Source organism: Orycteropus afer, unplaced genomic scaffold, assembly GCF_000298275.1.
Source record: "Orycteropus afer afer isolate SDZICR_OR568_19922 unplaced genomic scaffold, OryAfe1.0 scaffold00024, whole genome shotgun sequence".
NCBI classification, from domain to species: Eukaryota; Metazoa; Chordata; class Mammalia; order Tubulidentata; family Orycteropodidae; genus Orycteropus; species Orycteropus afer.
In genome coordinates, this window is record NW_006921611.1 from 14,215,897 (window position 1) to 14,232,203 (window position 16,307).

Here is a 16,307-nt window from a genome sequence, read left to right on the forward strand (position 1 = left end):
AAGGTTCTCCCTCGCAGAAAAGGAATTGCCCCAAAAGATACAAGATCATAATTTCTCACAGAAGAAATAACTTTATTTTCAATCTATGATACAATGAACAAACAAACTGTTGGTGAAGAAAGACCTTTTCTCAATCCACAACCACAGTTACTTTTTAGGTTTGCCTGGCCACTCCACATCACATTCTTTTATTTTGACGGCTCTAGTGAAATTCCCCACATGATAACTGCCTGGCCTTTTATATATGACTTTTCCTAAAACCTGCAAGTGCTAGGGGACAGAACCTGTTTTTATTACCCTTGCACAGGGCTGGGTTACCACTCAAGATTCTTGACAGGTGAATGTTAATTAAATATAGGCTGCTAATATAGGCTCAGACTACCTGGTATTATTTTTACCAATTAATCTATCTAAAGAAATGCTGATGTGTGTAAGGTACATCACTGAAGCATGCACATGAAAGAAAGCAAGGTTACAATAGTTCATAGGTGTTGCAAATGTCAGCAAGCTCCAAGTCCAAGAGTTGCACATCTGGCATACAGATAAACAGGATAAAGTGGAGGTACAACAAAACTCTTCTTACGGTGACCTGACATTAATTACATGGTTCAGCTGAACTGCAAGTCATTCATGTCCCTGGAAGCCTCCTATGTACAGACAGAAGCCAGGCCTGACACTCTTAGCCTGTGGGTGGTGCCAGCCCTGGGCTCCAGCATTATGAAACATTTACATCTACAAAAGAAGGCATTCAGGTGTCTCTTCTGCAGGAAAGTCCTCTTTTTCCATCTAGTCTTCAGCTTCAGTAGATGGGGGGGGGGGCCTTGGATAAGAAGCTTTATGTCTTTTCCGTTACAGTAGGGAATACAAAGGAGCTCTGGTAGCATAGTGCCTAAGGCACTTGACTGCTAACCAGAAGGCTGGCGGTTCAAACCCACCAGCCACTTCTCAGAAGGAAGGTTGGGCAATCTACTTCCGTAGTGATACCGCCTTGGAAACTCAAGAAGTGTTCACTATGAGTTGGGTCTGACTCGACAGCACATAACAACAAGGGAATACAAAACAAAGTGTCTGCAATTTATATACATCTTAAAATTTTCCTGTGTAAAATACTGGCTGTAGAAATAGCCCTGCAGTTCCAAACACACAAACAATTATAAATATCCAAAGAAATACTCTGTCCACCACCATGGCCACGTATTTCCAGTCATCTTCTACCTAAAATGCAAACAGTCAAAGCATTATTTTAAGTCAAAAGCAAAGGAAATATGCGCTGTTTCATAAATAAACTTCTTCTTTTTCAAAGATTTCCCAGGACATTGTTAAAACAAATATTGGTATTATTTTATTTCACCTGTGTCCCCTACATAGTACATATGAGAAATTTTGTTTTGTCTGAAGACAGAAATATCTTATGCAGTTGAATATGGCGTATGCAGAGGACCTAAATAATTCATGAGTCCATGGGTCACAAAGGACCTATCCTGACTGCAACGAATACTTTCAAGAAATAGCCACTCAGATACCTCTACTTTTGTGATTTACACAGCTGGATTTGCTGGTCCCTTGGCAGGCTTGGGAAATGGATTTGGCAGAGGGTGAAGAGAAAGGAGAAAGGATATGAGAAAATGGGATATGATTACGGTATCCTTATCAAGAACAAGCAACCCTCTAAACCTCAGAATGAAGCTGGCTGTGAGTTCCTCACATTTGTCATGTCCTTCCTTCCAGTCTCCAACTTCCAACTTTCAGCTAAGACTCTGTGGTTGAGCCCTGAGACCTCTATCAGGGGTGGGGGAGATGGTGATTAAGTCCACAGCAACTCTTTCCTATATTTTATGAAGATGTCACATGAACACAAGTTTTTCTGGGCTTTCTTGTCCCTTGAGGCAGTCCCCCACCTATTTGCCAGGCATTCACAGCATTTTCCTCTGCACCAACAGAGTGGACTTCAGATCTAGCCACATCTTTTCACTAGGAGATAGGGATGGTGGAAACTACAGTATGAGGGCAAAACTAAATATCTGGCACAAATTTTCAGATACCTTCAGTCAGTCATCGTGATGGTATAGAATTATAATGGGCATAATTTTCTGGAGCTCTTTCTTTGGAGAGTAGGGGCATATGGCTATAGTTAAAGCAGCAGAAGGAGAAAATGACAGTGGTGTCACTAGGGTTGGCGTACCCAGTTCAGAACTCGGGCTGTCACCCCTCGTACTGGACTGGTCTGTCTCGGCGCGGGGCCTGGCCTCGCAGCCCAATCCACCTGGCTTCCCGAAGCTCCTCCTCTCTCCCACTGGCCAGGGCAGAAACCCTCCTCGCTGCTCAATGGTTAGCACCCTGGACCAACCGCATGCACCTTCTATAATAAATAAATAAATAAACCTCACTGCCCTGGAATTGTTTTTCCAACTCATAGCTACCCCTCCTTGGGTTTTCCAGGCAGTATCTCTACGGAAGTAGATCGCTCAATCTTCCTTCCCAGGAGTGGCTGGGGGGTTTGAACCACCAGCCTTCTGGTTAGCAGTCAAATGCCTTGGGCACTACGACATCAGAGCAGATTACACTGTAGGAGTGACGAGTTATCATACTGGGTGACAGGTAACACTGAACTCTAGTAATGCCACTGCCTTGGAGGCCTCTCCCCCTGGGCTCCAGCCCATGTGCTGCCCTCTGCCAAGGTGAACTGGACTCTAGGGCATTTTGGTGTCACCCCCTCTGACAATGTCAGGTGGTGTGATGTGCAATCCTCGCACCCCCCTAGTGAAGCCACCGGAAAATGGTGCTAAAAATATCCCAGAGTCTCAATCCATCAACACTCAAATCCCTCTCATTTAGCATCAGTGAGATCTGAGCTGCCAGAAGGCTAACTCTCACCTTGCCACCACCTTCAGCCTGCAAGTGGCTTTTGCGTCATTCCTCCCTCCTCTCTGAGGACAGCTTTTCCCTTTCCACCCTTCTATCTACCACTGTTTATTATGCAGCAGTTCTTGGTTTTGTTAACAAAAGTTTCCTTTAGTGTTTATTTTAAGTAGATTCCACTTGAGTTAAAATTTCTGGAGACAGAAGTTTGCTCTGGTACTATATCTTATCCCACCCTACCCCCAGGTATGAGCCCTCACTCCACCCATAACTGCTAATAAGAGAGCTGATCTTTAGAGTAATACTACCTGACTACCTCTTGTCAACACAACTCACACTTAAAATCGGACCATGTCTATAAAGTGCCTCTAAGACTGCTAAGGGTGAAGACTGGGCAGGCCAGAGGGGACATATCTTTACCTCTTTTGTTTCATTCTGGTTCTTCATGTTTTCTGCAATAAATTGAACACTATTAATCACATCTTCGACTTCAGGGGAGTGCTCCAAATTTTCTGTCATCCATTTTAAAGGCTGACGACTTAGTCTTCTCTTGCTGCTGCTGGTGGCAGGTTCCCTTGATTTAGTACAGTGACAGCACTCTTTAAGATTGGGCTCTCTGTGGTTAGCAACCTTGGTTTTGGCCAGCTTAGTGGAAATGCCTTTGGGGTTTTTGTCAGAACTTGTCTCCTTCATCTTGTCCAGAGGCCTCATCATCATCAGGATCTGGGGTAACTTCTGAAGGAAAACTGTCTTTACCCACTTGGGCATGGTGTGTGTGGTTGGAGTACGATAGTGTATGTTCAACACAAAGACGGTCACCACAATGGATAGGGTGACAAAGATCATGGTGAACAGTAGGTACTCACCTACAAGTGGGATCACAAGAGATGTGGACGGGATGGTTTCTGTGATGACCAGCAAAAACACAGTCAGAGAAAGCAGAACTGAAATGCAAAGTGTCACTTTTTCCCCACAGTCAGAAGGCAGGTAAAAGACCAACACAGTTAGAAATGAAATAAAGAGACAGGGGATAATCAGATTAATAGTATAAAACATTGGCAGTCTTCTAATGTAAAAAGAATAGGTTATATCTGTGTATATCTCTTCACAACAGTTATACTTTATGTCATGCTTATAGCCGGAAGCATCAACAATTTCCCATTCACTGTTTTCCCAAAAATCATTCATATCTACTTTAGAGCCAATAATTAAAAGATCAATTTCAGCTTTGTCATATGTCCAGGAACCAAATTTCAGGGAACAATTTTGATGATCAAAAGGGAAGAAAGTGATGTCCATAGGACAGGAACTCTTAAAAATAGCTGGTGGAGTCCAGGTTATCATTCCATTGTATTTAAGAAGAGCTTTTGTCTTGCCTTCCACTTGGAAGTCACCAACAGCGCTGTAAAGTAAATCAGACACCATTAGCAACACCTCCTTTGCTGCATCAGCTTGTATCAAAGGTAACTTTAGAATGAAAAGGTGGCTGTCAGATGCCCATACTTGTTATAGAGAACAATGTCAGGCTTCCAAATCTTATCAGCAGGAACATGAAGAGTCTCAATGCCATCGTATTCCATTGGATCCCATCTCAATTTATAATCATTCCAGACCTAAGGAAATAGAAGTCATTTTAAAAAGTTCTTAGCAACATTCCCCTAATGTCAATTTTATGTTGGGTGTGGTGGTTAACTTTGTGTGTCAACTTGGCTGGGCCTGGTTGAATGGCTGGGCAGCTGAATGTAGTACTCCCCATGATGAGACTGGTAATCAACTCCATGGTGGAATCTACTGTGAGCAGCTGAGTAGCTGTCTTTGGGTAGTCTGCTTCCTATATATAAGGAGAAGCCTTGGGGATAGTCTCTAGCTTATGGCACACTTGAACCCTGCATGTAGCTGTGTCATTGTTCAGCAGCCTGCCATGCTCTGCCAACCTTGGGACTTTCAATGGGCTTGAATGAATGGCCTGCTGTGTGGTTTGGTAACATCAGGACTGTGCCATTTTTATTTGTCAATCTTGGGCTTGTTAGGCTCAGCAGCCAGTAGCTGCCCAAGTGAAGAGATGCCTCCAGCTTCAGTGGGCTGGGAGCAAGAGGCAGAGCTGAAGGCCAAGGTCACGGGGCTTTCACACAGCCCCTAGAGCCTGGCACTTTGAACTTGGACTTAATGCCTCCAAACTGTAAGAGAATAAATTCCTGTTTGTTCAGCCATCCCATCTATGGTAAATTCCTGTCAGAGCAGTACTAGGTAACAAAAACATTGGGTCAAATTTTTTTTTTTTTTTTAACGTTTAATGTTATTTGTACTTGGTTGAAGTTGAGTGAACTTTGAAGAGTATAGTGGTTTCTGGTAGCATAGTGGCTAAAGCACTTGACTTCTAACCAGAAGGCTGGCAGTTCAAACCCACCAGCCACTCCTTGGAAGGAAGATGGGGCAATCTACTTCCATAGTGATACTGCCTCGGAAACCCAAGGAGGGGTCGCTATGAGTTGGGGCTGAACTCGACGGCACATAACAACAACAACAACATCAAAAGTTTGGGAGATTAAATCCATGGAGTGTAGGGAGCTAGGTAGCTGAGCTGATCTTGGCAAATATTTAATTATCTAATTAATTACTTATTGATTATTAATTAGTTGGCCAAGATTACAGGCTCAACTTCCATGTTCCATAGAATACTGTCTTGGAGTAGCAACCTATTTTCTTACTAAAATGATAGTTCAAGTGTATGATGATGTGTTTGTTAAAAAGTCTGCATAAAAAGTTAAGAAGGGAAAGAAGAGATGGAATAACTGGGGAAAAAAAACTCAGCTGGTGGAACTCTAACCTACTTGATGTTGAGCTCAACTACTGATTTTCCTAGGCACGTGCAGCAGGGATCAAAGAGTAGTTGACTATGGAGCTCAAGTTACAGGTAAAAATAGGAGACTTGACAGCACAAACAAGACATGACAGAAGTTTATGTCAGAGAGATCTTTGCCACCATGTTTCTGTGCCTGTGAAACTTACATCAAGCCAGCTGTTACCAGAGCTGAACTTTTTAGGCTTTGGAGATGACAGGATGGGTACTATTTTATACTCTATCACAGGTTGGAAATGGGAAACAGGGAATGATAGTGGACTTTAGCCATTAAACATGATTAAGCTGACATGAGTAACACAGTTCAAAAAGAGGGACAGATGATGCAGACACATACATGACGCAGCCACAGATTGGTTTCCATGATTTGGTTTACTTCATCCTGAGAAGAAAAAATAATATTTTTAGCCTCAAATATACTTGCTAACAGCGATGGGTCTTAGCACAAACATTATAGCTAAAAAGAGCCAAATCTGAATTATTCATACTAATGGAGAAAAGCAAAAAGGGTGAAAAGGCAATATATAAAAAGCATTCAGTATGTAACCAGAAATAAGATATCTGTTCCCAACCTTGTTGACACTGAAAGGAAATAGTTTTCAAAGGTGCTTTCAGTCTCATTTCTTCCGTGAAGACTTCTCTGATCATCTCATCCCCTAAAATTTTTGTATTCCATGAAAGGAAAGAAGGAAGAGAAGAGGGAGGGTGGAAAGGAGTCGGGGGGAGGGAATATTGCAGAGGGTAATAGGTATTCAAACCTAGTTCGCTGTCCTTACTGTCTTCTCTTCCACTCTCCAAAAACTTCCCTTCCCTGATGATGCCTCAGGAGTCTCTAGGATCTGAATTCTGATCCATTTGCCCAAGGACCCCATCTTAAAGTGTTAGCCTCAGCTATTTTTACAGCTAGAATCTACCACTTACTCAGCAATGCAACCCCTCCTTCCATTCAAGCCTCCTCTGATTGTTTCAATTATTTATTCAACAAATAGTTATTGAGTACCTAGTAAGTGCTCTACAAATGCTACAGATAGAATAATAAATGGTTAGCCTCTTCATAAGTCTTAGCTGCTGGTTGGGGAGACAGAAAACTAATAGTAGACATGTAATATAAATAGAAATACAATAAATATATATAACATAATGTTATATGTTCAATGTATCAAATCTATTCTTGAGATGGTCTCTAAACAGGTTGGATATACTCAAAGTCATACTTTGGCTGTTGTGAACTTCACAGAGAAATTTTCTTAAGCTTCAATTTAAACTTCAACTGACACAGTGAACATTATTGACTAAAGACCAGACACGTTCTGGGATGACATCAAGGACATAATACATGGAGAAAGTAAAAGGTCATTAAAAAGACAAGAGAAATGGCAAGACCAAAATGGATGTCAGAAGAGACTCTGAAACTTGCTCTTGAATGTGGAATATCTAAGATGATGAAATGAAAGAGCTGAACAGAAGCTTTCAAAGGGCAGCTCAAGAAGATAAAGCAAAGTATTATAATGAAATGTGCAAAGACCTAGAGTTAGAAAACCAGAAGAGAAGAACACACTCAGCATTTCTCAAACTGAAAGAACGGAAGAAAAACTTCAAGCCTCCAGTTGCAATATTGAAGGATTCTATAAGGAAAATACTGAATGATGCAGGAAGAAAATGAAAGGGATACATAGAGTTACTGTATCAAAAAGAATAGTTCCACCAGTTAGGAGGGATCATATGATCAAGAACTGATAGTACTGAAGGAAGAAGTCCAAGCTGCACTTGGAATTGACAACAAACAAGGCTCCAGGAATTGATGGAATCCCAACTAAGATGGTTCAACAAATGGATCCAATGCTGGAAGCACTCACTATGCCAAGAAATTTGGAAGAATTCTACCTGATCAATGACTGGAAGAGATCTGTATTTGTGCCATTTCAAAAACAGGTGATCCAATGAGAATGTAGAAATTATTAAACAATATCATTAATATCAAAGCAAGTAAAATTTTGCTGAAGATAATTTAAAAATGGTTGCATCAACAGGGTGCTGCCAGAAATTTAAGGCAGATTCAGAAGAGGACATAGAACAAGGGATATCAGATGGATCTTGGCTGAAAGCAGAGTACCAAAAAGATGTTTACCTGTATTTTATCGACTATGCAAAAGCATTCAACTGTGTCCAAATTATGGATAACATGGAAAATTCCAAACCAGATGCTTAATTCTGCTCATGTACCTATATGTAGACTGAGAGGCAGTCCTTCGAATGGAACAAGGGGATACTACGTGGTTTAAAATCAGGAAAGGTGTGTGTCAGGATTGTATTTTTTCACTATACTTATTCAATCTTTATGCTGAGCAAATAATCTAAGAAACTGGTGTATATGAAGAAGAACATGGTATCGGGATTGGAGGAAGACTCATTAACAACTTGCAATATGCAGATGACACAACCTTGCTTGCTGAAAGTGAAGAGGACTTGAAGCACTTACTGATGAAGATCAAAAACCATTGTTGCTGTTAGGTCTTCTCCAACTCATAGCGACCCTATGTACAACAGAATGAAACACTCCGGTCCTGTGCCATCCTCATGATCTTTGCTATACCTGAGCCCATCATTGCAGCCACTGTGTCAATCCATTTTGTTGAGGACCTTCCCCTTTTTCGCTGACCCTCCACTTTACCAAGCATGATAGCCTTCTCCAGGGAATGGTTCCTTCTGACATGACTAAAGTAGGTGAGATGAAGTTTGGCCATTCTTGCTTCCAAGGAGCATTCCGGCTGCACTCAAAGACTACAGCCTTCCATATGGATTGCATCTTAACATAAAGAAAACAAAAATCCTCACAACTGGACCAATAAACAACATCATTATAAATGGAGAAAAGATTGAAGTTATGAGGGATTCATTTTACTTGAACCCACAATCAACACCCATGGAAGCAACAGTCAGGAAATTAAATGATGTATTAGTCTGGGCAAATCTGCTGCAAAAGACCTCTCTAAAGTATTAAAAAGCAAAGATGTCACTTTGAGGACTGAGATGTACCTAACTCAAGCCATGATATTTTCAATTGCTGCACGTGCATGCAAAAGCTGGGCAATAAAATAAGGAAGATTAAAGAAGAATTGATATTTCTGAATTATGGTATTGAAGAATATTGAATATACCATGGACTGCCAGAAGAATGAACAAATTTGCCTTGGAAGAATTACAGCCAGAATGCTCCTTAGAAAGGAGAATGGTGAGACTTCATCTCAAGTGTTCTGGACATGTTATCAGGAGGGCTGAGTCCCTGGAGAAGGACATCATGCTTGGTAAAGTAGAGGGTCAGCAAAAAAATAAAAAAAAGGAAGACATTCAGCGAGATGGAATGACACAGTGGCTGCAACAATAGACTCAAACATAGCAACGATTGTGAAGATGGTGCAGGACTGGGCAGTGTTTCATTCTGTTGTACAGAGGGTTGCTATGAGTGGGCACCAGCTCAAGACCACCTAATAACAACAACCACAAGTCAAATATGGATCAACTTTCTGTCTGTAGATTTGCCTACATATGGTTTAGGCTTTTCATTATCATAGTGACATTCCCTGGAGTTGTGCAGTGCACAAGCTGAGCAACAAGCACAGTGGCCCAACTGCTAACACCATGAAGTCACCATATCAGTCTTTGACTGCTACCTCTCAACTTCTGTTACGTGAAAAAAGAATGATTATTATTTTTTTTAATTAAGCAATTTTTTAAAAAATCTCTGTTACTTGTAGCCAAATGAAATTTCTAGCTAATACAGTCTAAGTCAGTCTCCAGATTTTGCCAAAATTTGCATTCAGTAATCAATCTTCAGTTCACCATCATCAGAACAATACCTTGAAAGGGCATATAACTCAAAGATTTGAAGCAAATTCTCCATCACTGACTTTAGATGAAACTCAGTTCAGTTCTCCATTCATACCAAAAACTAAACTCACTGCCGTCGAGTCGGATCTGACTCATAGCGACTCCTCCTTGGGTTTCTGAGGCATTATCACTACAGAAGTAGATTGCCCTATCTTCCTTCAGAAGAGTAGCTGGTGGGTTTGAGCTGCCAGCCTTCTGGTTAGCAGTCAAATGCCTTAGGCACTATGCCACAAGTATTATTTCTAGCCCACTATGAGACGGGTGACTAGTACTGAGCTATTGGGTTTGGAGAGAGGATCATAATATGGACTAAATAAATGCTTATCAAAGGAATGAGTAGACCTATCTAGATGAGTGAAAACATCTATGTTTTTGTTTTGTTTTGTTCATTTTAACCAAGATATATGTACTTCCAGTCCAGGCCAGAAGCTAGAGGACCACTAGCTGAAGCTTTTGTGTTAATAAGATACTTTCCGACTACAGTTGTGTTCCCTTTCTTAGAGTTGACTGTTTTACCATTCCTTACTCTAGTAGATCCATGAGATCCTACCCTCTGTGATAACCTGCCCCAGTGAGCCAGCGTAGGGAAACAGTGTGTCCCACAGGAAAAGCCAGACTCAGACCAAGGATCAGCCTTATCACCAGGAGGAGAGACTGTAGAAATCTTAAGGAACTTGACTGAAGAAACATGGTGAAACCTGACTGGATAAACATGATGGAGCCTGACTTCACATCTGCAGTGAAGGACTTTCTCCAAGTATGCCTAAAGAGCCCACCACCACCATTTTACCCACAGGACAAGGTCCAGGAGGAAGGAAGACTCTCCTGATCCATGGGTTAAGCCTTAGCAAGGAAATGACGAAAGGTGCTCTATTGTCTCAGGGTCTTTCTCACCCCCTTTCAAGCAATGCTTCAGATTTCTCTTCCTGAGCCTGTCTATTCCTGGAATTTGTTTTTGAACCTGAGCCTCAGGCTGGCCCTGTCCCCTCTCATGCTCAGCCTGAATTCAGAGCCCTAGGACCCACTATTTCTCTGCCAGCATCTAGGGAGGGAAGATTACTCAAAAGAAAGAAGTCAGGTCCTAATCTTTCTTGAACATGGTAGTAACAAATGAAAACACAATCTCCAAAATCTATGCTCTATTTTTTAGGGCAACAGATGGAACTATATATGAAAGAAAGTAGATTTTTTTTCTTAGAGGACTTACAAAGCAACTCTCTTTCTATAGAATAAAAAGAACATGAGCTTTGTTGCTGGACAGGCCTGGGTTTTAATCTCAGTTCTACATTTTAATTGTATGACTGTGGTAGTTAAGTTTGTGTGTCAACTTGGCTGGGCCTGGTTGAGTAGCTGGGCAGCTGGATGTAATTATTCCCTATGGTGATATCAGTAATTAACTCCATGGAGAAATCTATTGGAGCAGCAGAGTAGCTGCTTTAGGGATGTGGTCTGCTTCCTGTATATAAGAAGCAGCTTTGAGGATGGTCTCCAGCTTTTTGGCGTGCTTGAACCCTGCATGTAGCCAAATCATTATTCAACAGCCTGCCATGCCCTGACAATCTTGGGACTTTTTCTGGACTTGAATTAGTGGCCTGCTATGTGGTTTTTAATATTGGAACTCTGACTTGTTACTTGTTGACCTTGGGTTTGTTAGCCTCAGCAGCCAGGTGCTGGCTGAGTGAAGAAAGCCTTCTAGCTTCAATGGGCTGAGAGCAAGTGGCAGAGCTGAAGCCCAAGATCGAGGGGTTTTCACCCAGTCCCTGGAGCCTGGCACTTTGAACCAAACCCGCCAGGCACACCTCGGAAGGAAGGTTGGGCAATCTACTTCCGTAGTGATAATGCCTCAGAAATCCAAGGAGTGGTCGCTATGAGTTGGGTCCGACTCAATGGCAAATAACAACAACAACAATAAGAGAATAAACTCCTGTTTGTTAAAGCATCCTATTTGTGGTATATTCTGTTAGAGCAGCACTAGGTAACCAGAACAATGACCATGGGAAAGTTACTTCACTGAGTTTCTTTTGTTTCCTCAGCTGTAAAATGCAGATAATAACAGCCACTAAGTATAAAGTATCTAGTGCACAACAGGTACACCTTTGTATTCTCCCCTCCAACTTTGCCTTTACCTCTTCATAAACTGGTTCTGAAAACGGTTCCAGAAAAAATTAAACCAAACCCACTACCCTCAAGTCAATTCTGACTCATAGTGACCCTTTAGGACAGAGTAGAACTGCCCGCACAGTGTTTCCAATGCTATAAATCTTTATGGAAGCAGACTACCTCATCTTTCTCCTGCAGAGCAGCTGGGATTCAAACTGCTGACCTTTGCTTAATAGCTGAATGTTTAACCAGTATGTCACCAGAACTCCTTGGTTCCAGAAAAGTACTGCCTAAATATGAATAATTCAGAACCATTGAGCACAGTGTCTCCCTCCCAATAGAATTGCTTTGAAGGAGCCAGCATCCATGTAATGTTCGTTTGTTGTATTTCTTGATTCTCTTATTTACCGCATGCAAAAATGGGTAACACTGTTTGAGAATTGCTGCAGCCTCTTCAGAGTTCAGGATCCTTGAAGATACGCACTTACCACGTTGGCCAGCTGTGTGATGGCCAGTTCAAAATGCACCGTGACAGGATCAGAAACGTTTTCCACAGGTCTGATGAACTGGTTATAATGAGAGAATAGTTTGTGAAAGAGTCTCTCCTCAGACGCACAGCCTGCACAGCCTGCATTGGCCAAACAGAAGAGAGAATTAGAGAACCTGAGAGGATGCCAGTAGGCCAGGCCGGGTCTGCGCACATTCAGTCTTCCGTGACACAAGCAGTGGGGAGTCCAGGCCACTTGTGCATCCCCTCCTCTAAGCTTTCTCTACCTGCCCATGCTTCCACCTGTGCCCATTCCACTTTTCCTTTGGAACAGGGATGTTAATTGTAATGTTATACCACAGGACTAGTGTGATAATCAAACACCATGGCAAGAGCACTTTTAAAAGTTTGATACACTGCAAATGTAAAGGTACCAACACAAGACTTGGAATTTTTTGCTAATATCACTAAATGTAACTTGCAATTGAACTGATCAGACTAGAAGTCTTTCAGTATTTATGGAAAAGTTCTGTCCTTTCTTGTCTGAAATACTGATCTGACCGACCTCTGTTGAAACCTTGAAACAAGCAAGGTGTTTAGCTAGGGAACCGTCACAAAGCAAACTGAAATAGCCAGTAATTTTATTAAGGTCTTAACAAGATATCCTCCTTTGTAAAATCAACTTTAAAATTTAATTAATTTTGAAATTTGTGAGAATGTAAGGATTTTAAAGAAAATGTACTCAAAATATTTTTAAAGAATTCAAAATTTGTTCTTCAATAATAGTATTTTCAGTCTCTGCATTCTAGACAGTATCTCAATGCATATCTCTTAGTATTTTTTCAGAAATGCTTTATTTACCTTCGTTTGACATAATTCATTTTCCTTACTACCCCCTTTATAGAATTAAAATTTGACACCTGAAATAATACTCCACAAATTTCCCAAGAAGATTTATAACTTGAAAGAAAAAAAATTAAAGAGACTTAAAGGCTTGTCGAGCAAAAATGAAAAATAGGATAGGCGTTTGCTAAATAAAAGAGCTATTTGACATATGCATTTGGAAACACCAGGATTTCAGCAAGAAAGAAAAATTGTTAATGTAAAATATCATCTTACCATGTAATTAATGATAAAGTATTTTTAGAGAAAAGAGATTGGATAAAAATGTTCATGCCATCACTCTTTTTTGTTTTTATTTTCCACTTGGAGACATTTTAGAAAAATCTCCCATGTGTCTTAAGGAGCAAGTCCCCAGCAAACCCAACAGCACATGGAATTAATTTTTGTTTAGATCCATTTTTAAGTCTTAACTTTGAAAATGAATGATCTTTCTCTTCAGTTACACTTCAGCATAATAATATGACATGTTTCCTGAAACAAAGATGATTACCTTCAAAATGAAAGGGTTCATAGATTGATTATTAGTATCAGCTAACAAATAAATCATCATTTTGAAAAAAAAAAATTAAATACAACTAGAAATAAATAAGTAATACACTCATAGCAGAGATCAATAGAAAACTACCTCATTCTTATGCTTACCATTTTAAATTGGGAAAAGAAAATAAAACATGGTTTATAATATGTTTCACAGTGCTCCCCCCTAAACAAATATCTCATCTTATGGCTTAAACTTCACTAATAAAAAGTATATAAGTTTATTAGCAGTTGTAACTGTGGTGGATCCTATGCAGAGTCTTTACATATTTATAGAATATTTCATATCTGCTCATTCAAGCACAACCAAAAGAGTAAACACACAGAACTAAAAAGAGAATATGAGATAAAGCAGAAATAAGACCTACCTTTAAAGAAAGGTATGAATATATACAACCAGAGACATGCACCAAACTGAAGGAATCCCTCACACTTGCTGATCAGCATGATTAAAATACACTTTGATTTCTTTTTCTAGGCAAAGGAGTGTGGAAAACAAAGAGCTATCAGACAGTTACACGCATCAGACCTTTAAATCATCAGCGTCTCCCTGCAATCCATTTTTGTCTTCTGAGAAATAAAAACATACACGATTGTTCCAGTAGCGGAGACTGAGGCAGACATAAAGGGCAAATGAAAAAGGACTCAATCTGATGTCAGATGAGTCATCACATCTCCTGTCACCTTAGATCTCTTTTTGTATAAGAATGGTGAAACGAAGCAGCAAGGGAATGAAAGGCTGGCAAGACTGAGGGAGGACAGAAACCATTTCCATGGCTTCATAGGTATTTCTGTAACACAGTCTGTATCATAATCCTTAGATGAATACATACATTTACTGAGTGCCAACTACAGGTAAGGTATACACTGTTGTTGTTGTTGTTGTTGTGTGCCATTGAGTCTATTCCCAACTTGTAGCAACCCAATATGACAGAGTAGAACTACCCCCACAGGGTTTCCTAGGTTATAGAGTCTTTTCTCCCGTGGAGCCATTGAGTGGGTTTGAACCACTGATCTTTCAGTTAGCAGCTGAGCACTTAACTATTGTGCCACCAGGACTCCTTAAGTAAAGAATGTACTGAGTCCCAAATACCGTATTATGATTGAGTTCTCTTAACCAGAAAATAAAAAACCTTTCTAAAGTGAGTCCCCTTTCCTATCTTAGTAGGCACAGTTTAGAGAGAACAGAATTAGTTTGGTTTTTTGCTGACTCCAGAGCATCCAGTGCCTTGTCTTTCTGATTGTCAGTGGTTACCATCCAGGACTAGAGATGAAGACATAGGACAATGAGAGGAATGGGTACCAAACACACAATGCCACTTGGCATTTATTTTTATTTGGAGCTCTGGTGGTGTAGTGCCTAAGGCACTTGATTGCTAACCAGAAGGCTGGTGGTTCAAACCCACCAACCACTCCTCGGAAGGAAGGTTGAGCAATCTACTTCCATAGAGATACCGCCTTGGAAACCCCAGGAGGGGTCGCTATGAGTCAGATCCAACTGGACAGCAGTGCGTTGTTTTTTTCTCATCAGTTGGTTTTCTTGTCATTTTCCTCTTTCCTCCTTACGTTTAGTGTCAACAGGATTCTGACTGATTGGACAATCTGATCACATCTTGTTGTTGGTTAAAGAGAGGTGGATCCAAAGATGATTTTTTTTCCCCCTAACCTATGTAGGAATTTTCCCTCCTCTCCCTTCCTAGCCCTGGTTCATCTTATATCTCTTGAAGGAATGAAAGAGGAACTAACACTTCTTTAGCACCAAATTTAGCCCATGGGAGGCAGTGGTAGTTCAGTGGTGGAATTCTCACCTTCCGTTCAGTTCACCTCAGTTTAATTCCTGGCTAATAGATCTCCCATCTGTCAGTGGAGGCATATGTGTTGCTATGATGTTAATCAGGTATCAGCAGAGCTTCTAGACTAAGACAGACTAACAAGAAAGACCTGGTAATCTATTTCCAAAAATCAACCAATGAAAACCCTATGAGTCACAAGAGTTTAATCCACAACCAATCATGGAGAGCATGCAGGATCAGGCAGAATTTTGTTTCTTTGTGCACGGGCTGCTATGAGTTAAGGCCTGACTGGACAGCAGCTACAACAGCAACAAAACAGACCAAACATTTTAAAATTTAAGGGTGATACTCAAGTTCTTCCCTTAGTAGATGAGCTTTTGTCTTGTGCTGATGTGTTTTACAGTTTTTGGAGTGAACCTAGGATGATAAAAAAAAAAAAGAGAGAGAGAGAGAGAGATCTGGATAACACTGGAGTTCCATGATGAATAAAATGTCCTCTCATACTTCAAAATATGTCAATGACTCCCTAATTTTAAAGACAAAACCCAAAATAAAGTGTCTGCTTTCCAAAGCACAAACACAGTCAATAGTTTCCTTTGGTTAGGCTTTAGTTAGTTTGCTCTTCATACTCTCTACTAGATACACACTACAGTCTTGGAAGAAAATCGTTGGTTCACATCGTTTGTTTTATTCCATGCCTGACAGTCCTTTTCCACAGCCTACCAACCCAGAGGAGGGATTTTCTGAATATAGCAACAGTTAACACTGCTTTCTCTAAGAGTAGCCCAAATCTGTCCTTTTTTGTCAAGAATCGGGGAGGGGGGTATAGGAGACATTGTTGTTGTTGTTATGTGCTGTTGAGTCGGCCCCGACTCATAGC

General features: G+C 40.7%; 1 protein-coding gene across 1 annotated transcript; it reads right to left on the bottom strand.

Moving 5' to 3' along the window:
• Window positions 1-1,086: 1,086 nt before the first annotated feature.
• On the bottom strand, window positions 1,087-14,081 carry CHRNA6 (cholinergic receptor nicotinic alpha 6 subunit). The gene is made up of 6 exons (XM_007935035.2): window positions 14,003-14,081; window positions 12,196-12,335; window positions 6,057-6,101; window positions 4,363-4,472; window positions 3,280-4,261; window positions 1,087-1,215 (listed from the first exon to the last, which is right to left on the bottom strand). Exons 1-6 carry the CDS (start codon window positions 14,079-14,081, stop codon window positions 1,087-1,089), a joined length of 1,485 nt encoding a protein of 494 aa, XP_007933226.1.
• Between the last annotated feature and the right edge of the window lie 2,226 nt (window positions 14,082-16,307).

Bases quoted from the DNA above. Each gene is read 5' to 3' on its own strand.
- CHRNA6 (XM_007935035.2), bottom strand. From the start codon at position 14,081: ATGCTGATCAGCAAGTGTGAGGGATTCCTTCAGTTTGGTGCATGTCTC. The intron at 4,262-4,362 runs GTATGGGCATCT...TTTACTTTACAG, and splicing joins GACATTGTTCTCTATAACAA to CGCTGTTGGTGACTTCCAAG. The intron at 1,216-3,279 runs GTAAAGATATGT...TTTGCATTTTAG, and splicing joins ACCAGAATGAAACAAAAGAG to GTAGAAGATGACTGGAAATA.